The 17,632-nt window shown below is 38.4% G+C and overlaps 1 protein-coding gene across 1 annotated transcript in view; it reads right to left on the bottom strand.

Moving 5' to 3' along the window:
* Positions 1 to 17,632, bottom strand: part of DPYD (dihydropyrimidine dehydrogenase) — a 345,406-nt gene that overhangs the window by 109,167 nt on the left and 218,607 nt on the right. The window contains exons 15-16 of the mRNA XM_082053772.1: positions 4,802 to 4,870; positions 2,221 to 2,304 (exon numbers count right to left, since the gene is read on the bottom strand). Coding sequence (XP_081909898.1) covers positions 2,221 to 2,304; positions 4,802 to 4,870 — 153 coding nt within the window. The remainder of the gene's footprint in view (positions 1 to 2,220; positions 2,305 to 4,801; positions 4,871 to 17,632) is intronic.

Below are 17,632 nucleotides of genomic sequence, written 5' to 3'. Positions count from 1 at the left end.
AAAAAGTTAGGAGTAGAACGAGAATTCTTCCTAGTACTTTCTTGTCTTATGATGGAGCCTCAAGGGGCCACCACACATGGAAGCCCCCTACTGATAAATCTCTTTGCACATATCGTTTTATTCAGTTTATCCTCACCCTTTGCTTAAATGTGCTTCATTTAAAGCCTCTATAATTTCATTTTAGACAACTCTGAGGAAGAACCTCAGGATCTAGTCCTCTAAAGATGTCTTACTTTATTCATTTATTTGTCTAAAGAAGTAGATTATTTTCTGAGCTCTCATTTTGGTGAGACAGTTAAGCAAATGCAAGAATATATTTAAATGAGAGTAGTATATAATAAACATTCAAAAGAATATCCATATTGTACAGGGAAGAGAGAAATGTTATTATTATACAAACATATATGTATATATAATGTAATTTTCTTCTTGCTTTATGGATCTGATCTCCTCCAAGGAGAGTCACAAATCCACACGATAGCCCTGAGTGCTCAGATTTTTGCATTTGGTTCTCTGATTTTACAATAGCTGAAAGATATGTAAAAACTCATGTAGCCAGACAGCTCCCTACTGACTACACATCTAAGCAACTTCACATGCATATATTATTCCAACCAGTGAAAGCTGGAAATAACACATGCCTTGAAAAAAAAAAAAAAAAAAGGAAAATAAAACCCCATGCTTAAAAGGAGTCTGTTTCTTCCATGTGAAACTTTCCGGGATCTCCCTGCCCAAAGCGCACCCTTCGCAGCATGCTGCCATCTCCAGTGGGGACAACCCAAACTACTAAGCTACGCTCTGCAGAGAGAAGGGTGGGAATTGCCTCAAACTTATAAAAACAGCTACTACAGCTCTTTGTTGTGGAATGCAACTCAGGGGAAAAAAATAATAATGACTATTCCCATTTTGCTAGTGTGGCTCTGGAAGGTTTTTATAATTCTCTCTTTTTTCCATCATAATTTTGGTAAATGACCACTGGCAATGAAAAGCATCCAGATTACTTCCATTAAAATAAAAATCTATAGCAAGGAACAGATTGACATTGTTTTGTTCACAGAAAATAATAAACTGCCCCATGCACTTTGCCTGACAGTATTGCTACGACAAATCTATATCTGAAGCATGTCCACAGTTGCACTGAAAGGATTACAGCCTCAACTGCCTCCCTACTAATAATTTTGGAAAGTTAATGGCTCAGTTCTTAAAAATTTTGTGTTCAACTGAGGTAGTCAGGATGCATTAAGATGTCTACTAGCCCTCCCCAAGGGGATCAACTGAAGAGCGTGTGTCAACTTCAGGGCATGTAACCATGATTCCAATTCTGCATTTCTCTCCTTTTTCTGCTCTCCCCAAAACACGATAAGATTGGAAATCAGCCAGGCTTCAGACTTCTGAAACATTGACAGTCAAACCCTAGAAAATCTCCCCTGGTAGACCGTGAACCAAGATTTTTCAGAGACTTTCAAGTTCACCACATTTGGGCAAGTTTCAGAGCCAAAGCAAATTTGAAACCACGACCAAAACATGCAAAAAAATTGAAAACTTCAAATGGATATTGGTATCACAATTGGCTTTTGTGCATGTTTGTTTCCTTTTCATGTGCAAAACAACACACATTCTCCTAATTTAAGTCATGGGATATATTGATAAATCTCTGTATCAGATTTCTACATGGCAGAGATATCAAATATGGATAATTCCAACCTAAACTGTACAAAGCATCAAATCTATAGGGTACAGTACACAGGCTCCTATAGGAGATGAAGTTAACTGTAGGTGCACTACCAGAATGTATGCCCTATTCCAGATTAGTTAGGTCCACATGCTAAAAATTGTGAAACAAGGTGTGTGTATATCTCACGTCCTTCAAAACCATTAGTTACCTGGTTGTGATCTAAAAGATACCTTGAGGGCACTGAAATGGAAACCAACAAAGTCTCTTCAAGCGCTTTTTAGAAATTATTTGTTTTCATCTTGTTCCTTGTCAAATACATAATGCATTTTTGTTCTCAGCAAAACTAAGCATTTTGTATATTTTCAGCTTCTGTCTTTTTTTTTTTTTTTTTCCCTTGCTTTCAGCACTAAATATTTAAACACATTCAACCTAAAAACCTCAAGCTAGTAATCTGTTGCTTGTATCTTCCCCCTGAGGTGGAACTATCAGTATGGTGGCGCAGGGTAGCTGAGGAGACATGAAAGAGATTGCAGTTACAGTCCTACCTGCCCACAGGCCAGGCCCATGCCTCTTTCCCCCATACCATGAGGACATGATAAATTCAACTCCAGCGCATCTGCACCAGCAACCTATGAAACATCCAAAGGAAAAAAAATGCAAAATTAACGTAAAGTACTCTTTCCTGTAGCATTTACTGTTCATGTTAAATAGATTTCTTTAGACATTTGATTTTATTTTTTTTTTTAAAGAGAGAAAGCTATGGTTAGGATAGCCTGAAAAATAAATGTGTTGATCATTAAAAGGAAAGTTTCAAAAACTGGTGTGGCTTCCCAAAATTACAAAGGAAATTAAAGTAAAAAAAATAAATGTAAAAGAGACAAGTACAATAAGGACTTGGTTCTGGAAAATGTTAAAGAATGAAATGCAATTACAGGGCCTTAGGGCAGCACTGAGAGTGTGGTTCAGCAGTCAGTGCTACCCAGGTGCTTCTGTGCGCTGACGAACTGTGACTCAGTGGTAAATTTCCCCTTGCTGCTTTAATGAATTTAGCCTCTAAATTTTCTGCAGGCATCTGTACTGTGCCATAGCTTTTGTCATTAAATATTTTTGTTTCTGAAGTCAAACAAGAGAGTATTGAAAAAAGCCTATACAAACATATTATTGATGCTCATTTCTCTTCAGCAACCCCATTAGCTACAATTAGAAAGGCAAAGGAGCCGAGGCGGGCAAGGGCAGCACACAAATATGCTCCTCTGCTTCCCTGCTGAAGCACTCCGGTCTGAGATGAGGATCTCTACCCTTGCCTTCTACACGCTGTAACTAGCATTTTGGTTTTAATTTGCATTTTGTTTTTGCTTATTGAGCTGGAGTAACTTTCCCTGCTGCGTGGCCATGGTTCAGCAGCTCTCCGAGCAGGCAGAGCCATCCATCACTCTCAGGGCTCCTCCAGGTCCTGGCCCGCTCTGCCAGCCCGGCCGAGCCGCCGCTGCCGGCCCCGTGACAAGCTGACCTTTCGTGCGAATAGGTCGTCCTCCTGCCGAGAGGCAGCGCGGTACCTTCTGGGGCGTCTGCTCTTTGGAAAGCCACATCTATAACCTTCTAGGTAGGATCCTATGCATGCGATTAAATATCACTGCTCCTCAGCTGTGGATTCCAGAGTGCCCCAAACAAGTGTGCTGCTCTCCATAACACGGAAACTTACCACTGTTTTGTGGAAGAAAGCTATATCGCATACATTACACATTACTGAGCGCATTTAGGTAAGTATTTTTTTCTAAAGGTACAAACAAGTACAAACACAGGTTGAAAATATCTGTCTTAAAAATTGGATAGTAGCACCACTGGATTAAAAAAGAGAAGCAAACATCTCAGTAAAGCCATTCATCTTAGTCAGTTTAAGAGCACTACTGCTCCTGTCAGGCACATATTCTACAAAAGATTTCATGGTCAATTAGCTAAATACAGGTATAAAATGGACTAGCATTGAAGATCACCAAGCCAATTACTGATAATGTTTAATTTCACTTCCCTAAGTCCCTAAAGTGATTTTTTCCTCATAGGTTTAAAATGCCCAAAGAAACTAGAGGTGTCTTCCCATTTCATCACAGGAGGGCTTAGAGGAGTATGAATAAAGAAGAACTTATGTCCAAACATACACATTCAGCAATATGAAAACACAAATTCAAAACATCTACACTCACATCTACACATATACACAATATATATATATAATATTTATAAAACATTTAAATCTGAGCTGCTAATGCTAGAAATACTGACAAGCTATTTTTTTTCTTTACTGAAATTTGTTTAAACCTTCCTTTATTGATCTGAAACAATACTTTATTTTCTCTAGATATTTTAATCTATGTAAAAAACAAAACAAAACAGTTTTTTTTTAAAAACAAAATCTTTGTGTTACATTTAGATATAGACACCTCTTCTGAATTAAATTATTGTGGTCTTAATCAACTATTTCTTATACTATTCCCTATGGATATAGGTACGTGTTTTTTAATAGCTTTTTTTTCCTTCAAATTGAATCAAAATTTCAGGTGCATAGTCTGTTTGCATTTGTGTAAGATTGGATTTATATTATAGAAAGCCTGCTGAGTGCTATTATATACGCTGGCTTTCTCTGCTATCATTTTTGAAAGTCTGTATTAAAACTAGAATAGCATTAAATGAGCCTTTTATACTTTAAATATTCAAGAGTTTTATATTCAAAATTTCTTCTGGTGCTGTCAAACTAGTGTGCCTGTAGGCAAGGTAAGATCAAGTTAGGATCTCAAAGGTAGAATTAAATTTTATCAGGGCATCTGTCATAATATACAGCTTGCTTAATATGCAAATAAAAAGTATATAGATTCAAAGACTAAAGGCTTTCCAGATACTGCTTAAAAATCCAAGGGACCATTTTTATGGAACAGATTTCCTTTAAATTTACATTTCCATCATTTTAATGAAAACACAGAATAAACAAATTATAATGGACATGCTTTAAATTCTCATTTTTCACTTTGAATCTATTTCTTTCAAGAAAGTCCTTATTGCAGCTCTTGTTTTTAAGGAGAATAAAAAAAAAAAAAAAAGGCAGATGCAGAAACACATTTAGGAAACCATTACCTCAGCCATTTTTGAAAGTTCAGTCCAGTCCTCCTTGCTATAGCTGCACATGATACTGGCAATCAGAATCTGAAAAGAATATATGTGCAATCATTTTAGGCTATGTTACCAGATTTTGCAATACATTATTGTGTCTCTAGACATAAACTACCATTACCTGTATGTGGGAACTACTAGATGTATGCTGCTAGCATGTATAATGAAATACAGCTGTACATTTCACTGGGGATGAGAAATGGTATGCAAAGTCATCTATTTTATCCCTAACTTTTAAGTCATTAAGGAAAACCAGCAGGTCTAGTCAAACACATCGATGAATTTGTATTTTCTTTGTCATGAGATAAAGCGAGACCAAAGGCCATCCTAGACACAGAGCCCACCAGGAACACTGCCAAACATAGTTGTTTCTAAGGTCAGAGGAATTAAGTTATTTACTATTTATACAATGTCAGAAGCACCTGGGGCTCTTTAGAGGTAGGTAGGACAGAAGTGCAAGCGTTTACAGTCTAATGTGGCAGCAACATGAACACAATGTTTCAGCTGACTTCCAGAAGCCAGGATACACCAGAACCAGCCCCTGGCATCTCACACTATGCAAGTTAAGGACAGTGACAGGCTGCTGGGAGTGTTTGGTGTAGAGGCAAATGGGGGGAGACTTGTAGGACATGGGAAAAATCTGGAAGGACTGGGATGGTAGCACAGGGAAACTCCAGCTTGTTTTTTCCCACCATACATGTTTGATTTCCTACTCACTGGCCGTGGCCCCAGTTCCCCGAGAGCTGTTTCTGTGCATTGCCTTTCCTCCTTGTTGCGCTGAGCACCTTTCAGGTTCAGGTTCTCCCTATAACTGTGGCTTACTCTAAAACCCTTATTGAGGTTAAAGTTTTTAGGTAAAATAAGTTCTAATAGGATTCTTCTGGCAAGGCAGCTAGACAGACACCTTTTCAGTTGTGTACCGTGCTATCTACTGTGAAACGAATGTTAACTACTTCCCCGCTAAATGTCCAGTGCAAGTAACAAAGTCAGTCTCTAATTAAGACTAAACCAAAACCACATGCTCGGGACCCATCACATATCATCAGACACTGAAACTCTCCAGTTGATACATTCATGATGAGATCAGTGCAGAATTCATCCTAGGAACTCCTGTGTGATGCACTTCTTAGAAGAATGAGGTTTGCAAGCAAAAAAAAAAAAACACCCATCAGGTATCTGTATTGCAGCAGCTAAAAAGTTAAATCAGAAAATGAAATCATAGAACTCATGAGCACACTGCTGGATCAGTTTCCATTTGAAGGAAATGTCACAAGAAGAGAACAGAAAAATATTTGGTCACACTATTGTTTACTTGACGCTCTTAGGTGACATGTATAAAGTTTCAAATGTAAGTTTGATTCATACGTAGCATGAAATTTGGTTTTAATGGTTTTGCTCTCCAAGCAAGTTTTACCGTTGGCATGGATATCTGGGACAGGCCTAATCTGTCATTCCCAGTCAGTACAACACTTCTCTTGAGCTTTCCAATAATGATGAGGGTTAATGACTTGTTCATACAAGGCAAAATCCTGAAAAGTATGGTGTGGAAAAGTTGTCCAACACACACAATTGTTGGAAACTGTAAACTCTCAAATTATCTCCATAAGAAGAATGAGATATTTAGTACCTTTAGAAGGGAGCGAAATATACTTTGAAAAGGAAGGCTGCTAAGGACAAAATTAGGCAGGGTGAGGTTAAAATCTAGTCACTTAAAAGGGCAGTACCACTTATCATCATCATTATTTCTATTATTTTCCTTTGATGAATCTCTACCTACCAATCTACCACCCACCTACCTAACTGCAGACTACTGACCCATCCACCCTTCTGGCTGAGATGGGAGCCTTTTGAGAAGGAAAGCAGCTGATGAAGTACCTGCCTCACCTGCAGGTGCCCATATCAATGCACCTCTGGCATTATCATAAAACCAAGCTTTTCATTCAATGCACACAATCATTACTTTCCATGCTTTCATTCCCCTCTTGACAAAGGAAAATATTCTGTCTTATACCACACGTTTTTCTATTGTGAAAAAGCTTACATAGCTGCACAGGTCAAATGTTAATGAAACAAAATTTGCACTATCCTACTTGAATATTCAAGATAATTTGAGTATTCAGGAAATAAATATAAAAATCTTTACATGTACTAATATTTAAAAAAAAACGATTTGTAAAAATTCAGTTTAAGAAAGTATATATGAGTAAAATGAGAGTAAGAAATTAGGTTAAATATACACCAACTGGAAGTTAACTAGGAACCATATCTTGCCAAATTCACACTTTTTATAAATTAAAGAAAAAAAAAAAACACAAAAACAAAACAAAGAACCCACAAAACCAACCAAAACAAAAACAACAACAACAACAACAAAAAACCCCAAACCATTCAGACGCTGACATTATAGGGATTTTCATAGCTGCAGTCACAATCCAAGGCATATCAGAAACATATACAATTCAGCTTTGAAACAAACAAAATTTTTTCAGTAGGGAAAGTTGTAAGACAAGAAGGGCAGCTGACTATATACACAAGTAGCTGAGTTAGGTTATGTCAAGTGTTATTAATGAAAGTTGAAAATTCTGCTGGGAGTGTGCAAAAGAGGAGGAATGAGATCTGTGATGTTTCAAAGTGCTGCTAATTAAGACAACATGTTTATTTAATATTGATTAGTTTTAGCATTCACATTTAAAATTAGGAACATACTTTTGACAGAAGCAGTGGTTTATATAACAAAAATGACTGAAAGCAAAAACTACATTTCTTCCATGACTGTTTACATGAAAACCATGATATCAGAGGGAAAAAAAAAAAAAAGAGTAAGTATTTTATTCTCCTTTCCCCCCTGCCGCAGTGTTCTCTCATTACTTGAAATTAAACTTAATTCCTAGGTAGAAACAGATCCTCGAGCACTCCATGTTAACAAAACTGTCCTTCCTCAAGTAATTATTCTTCCCCAAAATGCCTCTATGGTCTTTTCACTTGGAATCAGTACTCATGACAAAAAATAATCATTATTGTGTGTGGACATTTAGGGGCACTATCTGTGATATCTGATGTTTGAATATACTCCTAAAATCACACAAAGGAATTTGTAAAGAAAACATAGAATATTATCTCCTATTAACTAGAAAGAGAACAGCAAGGGACAAGTAACAAGTGATAAAAATTAGAGTTTTTATTGGAAAGTAATAAGCAGAAATTGTATCACATTTCAGCCTCTCAGCCTCTTCTCACTACTTCAATTTTTTTTTCTTTTACATCTTTGGTGCCTATAATCCCGTGTACCTCCTTACCATCCCCGCAAACTTAATAGCTCCAAACAGCTGGTATCTCATAAAAGTCCAGCTCATGGCCCACCCCAGGAGCACATCCTTCCTCTTGACTCCCAAAATTCGCAGGGCCAGACTGACGTGAGTTTAATTATAAAATAGCTGTTTGAACCACAAGCGTGAGGCTGCACCACGCTTGCCCGGCTTTCAAAAGCAGACACTGACAGACCTTACAATGAAGCTGCTGCTAAAGTGTAGTAAGTGGTAAATGAAGGCTGACTAATTGCAGCTTTGTCATAGCCCAGATGAGGGCTGCCTGTGACGCCATGCATGACTGAAGCACAGCGGGAGCCCTGGCCCGTCCCCGATTCCAGATCAGAAGCAGAGCTGGCATGTGCTGTTCCCTCTTCTTCATCCAAACTGCTATATCGCCTGTTGTTGAGCAGTCCTGCCTGCTCCACCCTGCGTCGAGGAGAGCGGTGGCCCTGCAGACACTGTCCTTCCCCGATGATCACTGTGACAGATGTCACTAGACATGGTCTTTATGCCCTGACATTGCACAAGGTGATAGACCATTCCTCCAAATGCCTATAGAGGAACAAACACCTCTTTGTAACATCAGAGACTGTTCTGTGTAGAGGATTTACTTGATCATTCATGGAAGAAGGTCTACAAAAAAACTTTTTCTTTGTTGGAGGGAGATGGAAAAGGGAGGGTATATAATGTACCATTTAGGATGTGATTATAAGATGAATATACTGTAGCTAAAGCACCTAGTAAAAAGCTACATTTCACACAATTCTGTAACTAATGCATTAGTAGTTGTTCTACTTAAAAGGAGACTGACAGGATACTTCTCATAATCCTTAAAATATTTTTTCTCCCTGTTTATAATAATTCCCTGGAAGGTTAAACTACAATCTATTTCCCTTGTGAATGTGTGGGGCATTTGTTAGTTTGTTTTTGTTTGTATTTTTTTCTTTTTCCTTTTTTCCTCTTCCGTTATCTCTGTGTGGTTATCTCATGAATGCAACAGCATTAAAAGAAATAAAAAGGATGAGGTTCACCACTGTGTATGTTTTTCAAGTGATCTTTCTTCCCTAGCACACAGAATTCACTGCAAGAGGTTGCAAAACAAAAGAAAGGAGGAAAAAAGTAACTGGGCCTACTTTGGGTCAGACAGTCCTGAGAACATCTATTTAAAGCCAGACAGCAGTAAAACTCTAGGTAGACAATTACCATTTGTCCTGTACTGCTCTGCAGGGAATAAGGGACTTCCAGTACACTCAAAGAGTCTGAAAAAAATCTCAGGGGCTGGATTTAAATGTGAACACTCTCAGTTCCTGCAAATTTAAGAAAACTTCCCAACAGACACAATGGAACCACAATCCTCTACACTCACACCTATAATAACCATATTTACTTTGGTCCTCTAACACAGACCATGGCCCTTATCGGTTCCTAATCCGTTCTTCCAGGTCTGTGTATAATCTCCCTGCACTTAGGAAATTCAGCCACCCATGTAATTTCTGCTTCCTCTTCCCTCCCTTCTCACTGCTGCACCAGGCTTGAGGACAGCTCTGCACCAAGTGCCCTCCATTTAGACCCTGCTGCTGGCCTCAACCTGCACCCCCTTCTTCTCTCTCAAACACTTGCAAAAATCCCCAGGATTTTATTCTGATATGCACAGCCCTTGGAGAAATAGAAAGAGATTCTTAACATCACCTTTAAGAGAGCTTTCCCCTGGAAGCTCTAAAATCAAGAGAAGCTTTCAAGAAGACTGAAGGACTGGTTTTGTAACAGCTACCTGGAAGCAGAAATACAGAACAGGATAATTGCTGTGGATAGAGGGTGAGCCAAGACTGAAGACTACATTAAAAACCAGATTTCAAATACCCACAAAATTATTCTTGATCAATCTAAACTTCAGGAAGTATTTGTGTTTGGCTTAGATGGAAAGACATCAATCTTCCTTTCAAGATAACTCTCTTCTTCTCAAACATCACAGTATAGCCTCGCCACACTACCTGCTCAGTCTGAACAAACCCAAATGTTTTTAACCAAAATGCCTCTGGAAGCTTTTACTAAGAAGAAGCTCGGCACTAAAGATACAGTCTTTCTAAAACAATGGCAAAAATAACATATTTAGTTCATCTCTCACCACTGGAAAAGATGCACAAGCATATTAGGCCAGGAGAACTTGGCAGCTGAACTGTGACTTCACAGCGTTAAAATCCCCCCATCTGTCTCAAATGAGGGGTATGTGCACTCAGTTCTGACCCGTGCCATCTCTCACCTGTACAACATAACAAGCTGACACACTTGAGAATTTCCTGAAGGTCCTGTACATGTGTAGCTACAAGAACATGTGTTACTCCAAGTCACAGCTACACCACGTCTTGCCAGCAGAAGGATTCTAGGAGGCTTACTGTCACTCCATGCCGCTTGCAGCAGTCCTCTGCTTCTCCAAGTGCCCGCTGGCTGATGAAATGTTCATCCTCAAAATCATCCAGCCACAATTACCACCGTACAGAACATTTCTAACAACCACCTCACAGATAAATGGATGACAGCAGCAAATATTCTGTATTGCACAAACATGCTTAAACGTGCAGTATTGAAAAACAATGGGAGCACAAAGACTTACTGCTGTAAAAATAATCTTCTAGAAATCAGCCTATTTTTGATGCCTTGTAGACCCAAACAGATTTCTCTTTTTCTGTACTTTCTTGTAATTTTTGATTTGTTGCAGAACTGAAATAAAAATAAGTTTCTTATTAAAAACTACCCAGAACATCAAATCCCATGCAATAAGAAAGTTAACAATTGTAAACCCTGTCATGTCTCTGAGAAGCAGAGGAATTATCTTGTTATCAATTTAATAATGGAACATTGAAGTAAATGATGCCATCCACTGACACCAGTAACACTGTGTCTCCTGGGAAATTCATGTCGGTAGGAGCTGCCAATCTAGATGGATATGGACATATTAAACATTGTACCTTCAGTCCATAAATCTATTCTTTCTATGCTGCCTTAATAAAAAGATTCTGCATGATGATAAAGACAAGCAATGCAGCATGTCTTGACATTGTTGACCTATAATTCTGCTTCTCTTCTCTCTTCTTTTTTTCAGGGAGTGGTGGGTAAATAACGTAACGATCTCTAACCATAAATTGTTTCCTCCTTAACCTGCACTTAAAATGTATGTAGGATAATTATAACAAGTGAAAATAAGACAAGTATGGGATATTATTATTTAGCTTCCTTGCTGTAGCAAAATTTCTCTCTTTACCTTGTTACTTTATATTGAGATCTCCAGTTTGTTTTTCAAAGGGGAAGTAAGACACAACAGATCAACACAAAAAAACAGGCCAAACACTATCAGCTCACAAATAAGTCTAGAGAAGCTGATGATGGGAGTTCGAAAATGTTACCATTTGCTCACTCTATCACACACAAAATCCGCATGAGTAGAAAACAACAAAGATTCTCTTCTCAGGCTAAACAGAGGCACTTATTTTCAAAGCCAGTTATTTTCATCTAATGACTCTACTTCTACCAATGAGATTCCATCTATTTAGTAAGATTATTTGATGGATGTCAGTGAGTACCCTGGGTTATAGCTTCAAATTGGGACCTAGAGTTGTTAGGATCTAACATCCTCAGACAAATAAAAGCCAAGGGTTATGAACAAACCCATTTCTTTGTAAAATAACAGAATGCCATGGCTTTGACAGCAGCAAAAAGTTAAAGAGGTTGCTCTTTAGGACTGCAGCTGTAGGAAACAATAGAGCAGCTTGGTTTTGTAACTGCTCCTCTGCCACGTGAGAGCTGGCACTATATCAGCCATTGTCAGGGCAAGAGTTGAGCTACCACGGCCTTGGCCCTGCTTGTGCACATACGTGTGTAGGCACAGATCAGGCACATGGAAAGTGTGGATAAAGGAAAAGCTAACTTTCCATTAAAACATTTAATGAAAGTCCTACCAACTTGGAATATGACTGAGAGCAAAATGAATGGACAGAACAAAAAGAGATCTGATGCACCTGTACCTCCCATACCTCAGGGCCATCTTTAATTTAGGCATGGTAATTCCTGAAGAGTGAAAAAGAAACCATGGAATATGAGTTCCCCAAAATAGATGTTTAATTAAAGAGAATATAGCACTTGTATGAAACACCTCAGGGAAACTCAAATATTTGACACGATTAGAAAACGTATGTTTATTTTATGATAGTCTGTTGAAATTTTCAGTGCTTCAGGTAAACCCTTCAAGTTCCATTGAAAATTACCCACATGGCTGAAGACTTCCCTGGAAATTTGGTAGAATCTTTGGGATTTTTTTTCTTGCATAGGAAACTTATCCTAGTTCAACCTTTAATCTCTTTGGTAATGAGTGAAAACGAATACACGGGCGAATGGAAATTAGCATTACTGAAAGGAAAAGATGCAAGTTTACAAAGGCTGAATATAAGAGAAGAGTGAAGACAGATACTTATTTTCAGCAGTACTTCTGGCAAACAATATCTGCAAGTCCTTGTGGACCTGCCATGCCCCTGCTGTATTTCTGCACTTCCCACACTTACTTAATAAAAAGAGAAAGCAGAGGAGGCCGATACAATATTGGAGAAGCTAACAGAAAAAGGATATATCTAATTCTACGATATTTCAGACACATGCTATGACCTGTAGCAAAAGCTTTACACCAGGGTGCTGACACATTATTGATTCTTAAGACCACATATGGAAAACAAGGCTGGCAAAAGGCAACACAAATTTGTGGATTTTTTCTTCCACCTTTAGAAATTTTTCTCTCATCAAGTTATCTGCCCAGATATACGCACAGTCCTTTCTAACACAGTCCTTTGAGCACCTTGCCCACTGTTGGTGGTTAGACTCACAATAGCACAGGCAGCTCTCCGCAGGGTGCCCCTCCGAGAAGGGAAGCCAACTGAAGACAAAAATGTTCAAGGGCTGCAGGCTGCTATCATAGAGGGAATGAACAGATATTGACTGAAAGGGACCCAAAGATCCCTTCCAGTCCCTGAATGCTTCTCCATACATGCAGATATATTTCCATTATTACCTAGCAGCAAAGCTGCTTAATTTATTAGAAAACAAATTCAGTAGAAAATAGAGACAAAATGCATAGAGAATAACTTTGTCAGAGTTCCCTAAATCCTGTATTTAGTCAGCCAGCAATTCCCCAGGTCCAATCTGTCTCTTTGCATCCCCGAGAAGTCCATCCTATCTTCTCTTGTTCCATCACCCCCAGGGCTTCTTTTAATTCACTTCCTTGGATTTGAAGGCTCAAGAAAACTAGCAGTGTCGGTGCTGATAGAGGAAAGAAATGTAGCTCAGAGAGGAGGGAGAAAAAACCCTCCCTTTTACACTTTAGAGCCCTGTGATCTACTTCATCATGTGACATTGCTGGTGCCAAAGCAATACTTGGGAGGAGTGAGTGATTTTGTCAGCCTGTTTGCATTTTTCACAACTCACCCACTCTCTGTACACCATTATTCTTGTAGTGATATACGGAAAAGCACTGATAATTTGCCGTTTTTTACACAAACAGCTCTCTAGTTAGGCTGTTCTGATAGATGAGGGTATGGTCATTAAGAAAGTGTGTGGGAACAGGCTGTAAGGCTTGTCCTTTCTTCAGGAAATTTTCTGAGGGCTTTACAAGCCAGCTGCACAGGGGAGACCTATCAGTCCCTTGTGCAATTCTCTCCTGTCTGGTCCAGGTATTGGACTTCAGAAAGAGGAGAGCTTTCTCACACTCTAAAACCTGCCTGGTTCATGGGACAGGTTCAACTCATGAGTGAGAGAATCTGCAGATATTCTCAGGGCTGGAAACATGGGATCTTTTCAGTGGCCAGAGTAGAACCAGTGGGATCCATCCCCACCAGAACTTCACCAAGGATCACTCACACAAAGATTTTCTGTGTTATTTTCCTGTTGGAAAGCATGGATGAAAGGATGGTAGAAAGCTACAATGCACAGAGTAACTTAATAATAACTGTTTGATCTATTGATTTTTGTTTTCTTGTGATACCTTTGCCTTCCTCCTCCAAATGCCAGAATGATACTTCTGAATTTTCCACTTCTTTGGGCATTGTCTCCAAATTTGTATTATTTTCTCTGAATACTCTAATTTCATAACCAATTTACTTTAGCAGGTTAGACTAGCTCACCTCACCTCCTGAGGTTCCTGACAACCTGAATTTTCCTATGAGCACTCCCTGCAAAAATACACATGATCAACAAGTATTCTTGCCTCATTCTCTTCATGTTCACTTCATACCCTTGCACCAAGCATAGAACCAACTATCTTTAGCAATTCTGATGTTAAGCCTAACAAGCCTTCTCCAGGCACAGGAACCTGCTGCAGTCTGGTATTTGTTCAAACCTGTCTTTTATCTCTATATTCTGCCTTCTGTTCTCTCATGCAATCTTCAAGCTGTCATCTTTGCTCCCCTGTGAGACCTGGTCCATTGCCATCTCCAGTGACTTTTCCTGTGATCCTGCAGGGCCAATCTCTTTTATTTTTCTTCATTGGTACCTACCTTCAGATTTTGTTCTTCACCGTCATCAAGTACTAAAGCAAAAATAATCTTCAGTACTACTTTTTCTGTCACTGTCCAAGCTCCACAGCTACAACACGCCATCCACCTCCCTCACATACAATGCACAAACCTCAAACTGCAACAAAGAGAAGTATCAGACACACACATGTTCATTGATTCCTACCAGCTTTCACCTCCTCAAATGAACAAGAGCCCTCCTGACTTGGTGGGAGACAACTGTTTCTGCTTAGGCCCACATTAACGCAAGCCCTAGGCTCATTTAATGATCAACCTGTATCAACAGTAGCATTTCTTACACAAAATTAATTCTTGTTCCTCTTTTCAAATGATTAGCAATAGATTAGCATGCAATAGCTTCTTGCCAGTAACATTTTAGGAATTTTTTTAAAGGGCAAAGAGACAAGATAAGAAGGTAAGGCAAGTAAGAAACATGCTTTGTGGACTATACAAAAAACTTTTAAAAATAAATAAGTATTTTCATTTGGAAAAAATTGTTTCTTATATAAATATTTCTATAGTCAAAAATATACTAAAATAGTTCCCTAGTAAAGAAAGAAACTCTGCTTTCTGACAGGCACAGAAGCTCTCAAGAAGTAAAGATGAAAAACCATGTTTTCTGTTGAACTTGATCTCTTCTTATAACCTTCCTATTATCACCAGTATCTCCTAGCTGGGCCAAAAATTCAGTGAACAGCAGTGCTACACACTGAACCTCATGATGGCAGGTCTTCAGTGCTTCCATCTGAGATATGATCAGAAATTCTCACGAGTGGGTAGCTCTATGCTTTTTTATATGCATTATAATTTACTTAAGTAGCTTGCTGTTATGTCTGATGACCTAAGTAGTTTTTTGACTACATTCCAGCAGCAAAGAAGATACAAAATTAAAGGCTAGAAGTTGGCAGCTACCTTTTGGCTAATCTTTCCTCCTTAACTGCCAGTTCCACCCACCTCTTCATCTTCTATGGAAGTTTATCTGGAGATGCTGAGAAACCGAAAGAGGCCTTACTATTTTCACTAAATATTTGGATGTTTAATAAAATTGTTATCTAACTTGTTCAGTATACCACTATGTTATTAGATATTTCAAAATTAAAATGCATTTCATAGTCTATAGGATTATAGTCCCATCCAACTGAATGTACCATAAGACCAATTGCCATCTAATGTTGGAGAGATTTTATCAATGACCCAGCAGTGAGTGCGCGTGTTCCCAAAAAGATAAACTGAAAATAAATCAGGTGAAATGTGGATGCCTCTGGCAGAATCGAAGGCAGAAGTCCTTCTAGGAACCAGAGAGGTGCCAACAGCACAACAGTAGGAAAATGCAAATGCGATTCACATACATTTTTAATGTCCACCCTTTACCCTGAAATGCACATACTGCTCACAAGTAAGAATTTGGGTACCTATAAAATTCACAGAACCTCTAGATACTCTCACCTGAGCTGTAGTTAGATCAAACATTCTGCAAGAGTATTCAGATTTTAATATGGATATCCCTCATAAATGGCTAGGTGGCCAAGATTTATGTGGCCAAGAATAAGTCTATGAGATTTTTACACTGCAAGAAAAATGCCATAGATTTTTAGAAATGCTATCCTGAAATTTAGGAATAGAACTTCAGTATAACTTTTTGCCAAACCTAAGACCTTAACTAGCTGTTATGTATAGACAGAAACAACGTAAGTACAATTTCATAAGAAAAATGTTAAACATAAAGAGAACTAAAAGAAAATGAAAGTTGAAATAGATTAGGAACTGAGCTTAGAAAAAATATAAGGAAGACATAAAAATAAACCAGCAAAAAGCATTCTCCCAGGGAGTCATGAGACTGAGAGGTGCAGCAGCAAGAAATAGGATAGAAAAATACTCTGTTATTTTCTTAGTGTTTACATTTAACTTATGCAGCTCAAAATAAAGGATGTATTTAGGTCTCCTTGAAAGAAGGCTTTAAAACATCTATTTGTGTTCAAGTGTTCAGAAAATAAGTACTTATTGTTACATTTTTCCTTCAATAATTAAAAGAATATACCATCTCCACTAAATAGGCACACAAGGTTTAGACACACAAACCAGTTACTGCTGATTTATGAGTTACCAGCAAACAGTGCACCTGCAGCAATAACCTGCTTCAGCACTCTTTGAAACCCCACAAAATACAGGGTAAGTCCGATTTGCTACATCCAAAATTAAAGAAATTCATATTAACTTAAATTAGCTTGTATTTGTTGCAAGTTACAAACATGCACATGTGTAGTTACCATACTGACACACAGTAATTTGCCGTCCTGTGGTATTAATAATTTGTTGGTATGTCTGCGTTCACGTAACAGTACATCAGACTAATGCTATATGAACAGAGAAAGAGTTTTGCTTTTTGGGTCCTGCTGACCACCTGGTTTTGTGTGTTTAGCAAGTGCAGTTCATCAGTTTTGAACAGAACATAAAAAGGTATTAAAATACAAAAGCAGGGTAAACAGATCTAGAATATGGAAATGTGACAGACACGAGAAGTTTGGTGAAGATAACAATGTAAAAGTTTATGACAACAGTACTTAAACTCAATGTGCATAAAAAGTTCAGAAGTAATCAGCAGTGTTGAGGGGGTAGATTAAGATGAGTTCAGAGCTCACTAAGAATTCTGCTAATCTACATGTTTCAGTGGATAAGGGAAAGAAAAAAAAATCTTGCAATCCTTTATTCCCACATTTTGCTCTGAATTTGAGATTTTCCCACAGCCCCCCTCCCCAGAAAGCACAGGAGGCTGGGATATAGTCCAGCTGCTGTCAATCAGATGAAGAGCTGGCTCAATTCGTGATAGATTCAAGCATTTGCCTCTGCCTTTCTTGTCTATGCTAGAACATGTCTGCACAGAGCCAGCTCTCCTACTGCCGACACAGTTCATATTAGTAAATGCTTTTCTTGCTCCA

This window comes from Streptopelia decaocto (assembly GCF_964273445.1).
Source record: "Streptopelia decaocto genome assembly, chromosome: 5".
Classification (NCBI taxonomy): domain Eukaryota; kingdom Metazoa; phylum Chordata; class Aves; order Columbiformes; family Columbidae; genus Streptopelia; species Streptopelia decaocto.
The sequence above is the reverse complement of the archived record's forward strand: the minus strand, read 5'-3'. Positions and strand labels throughout refer to the sequence as shown.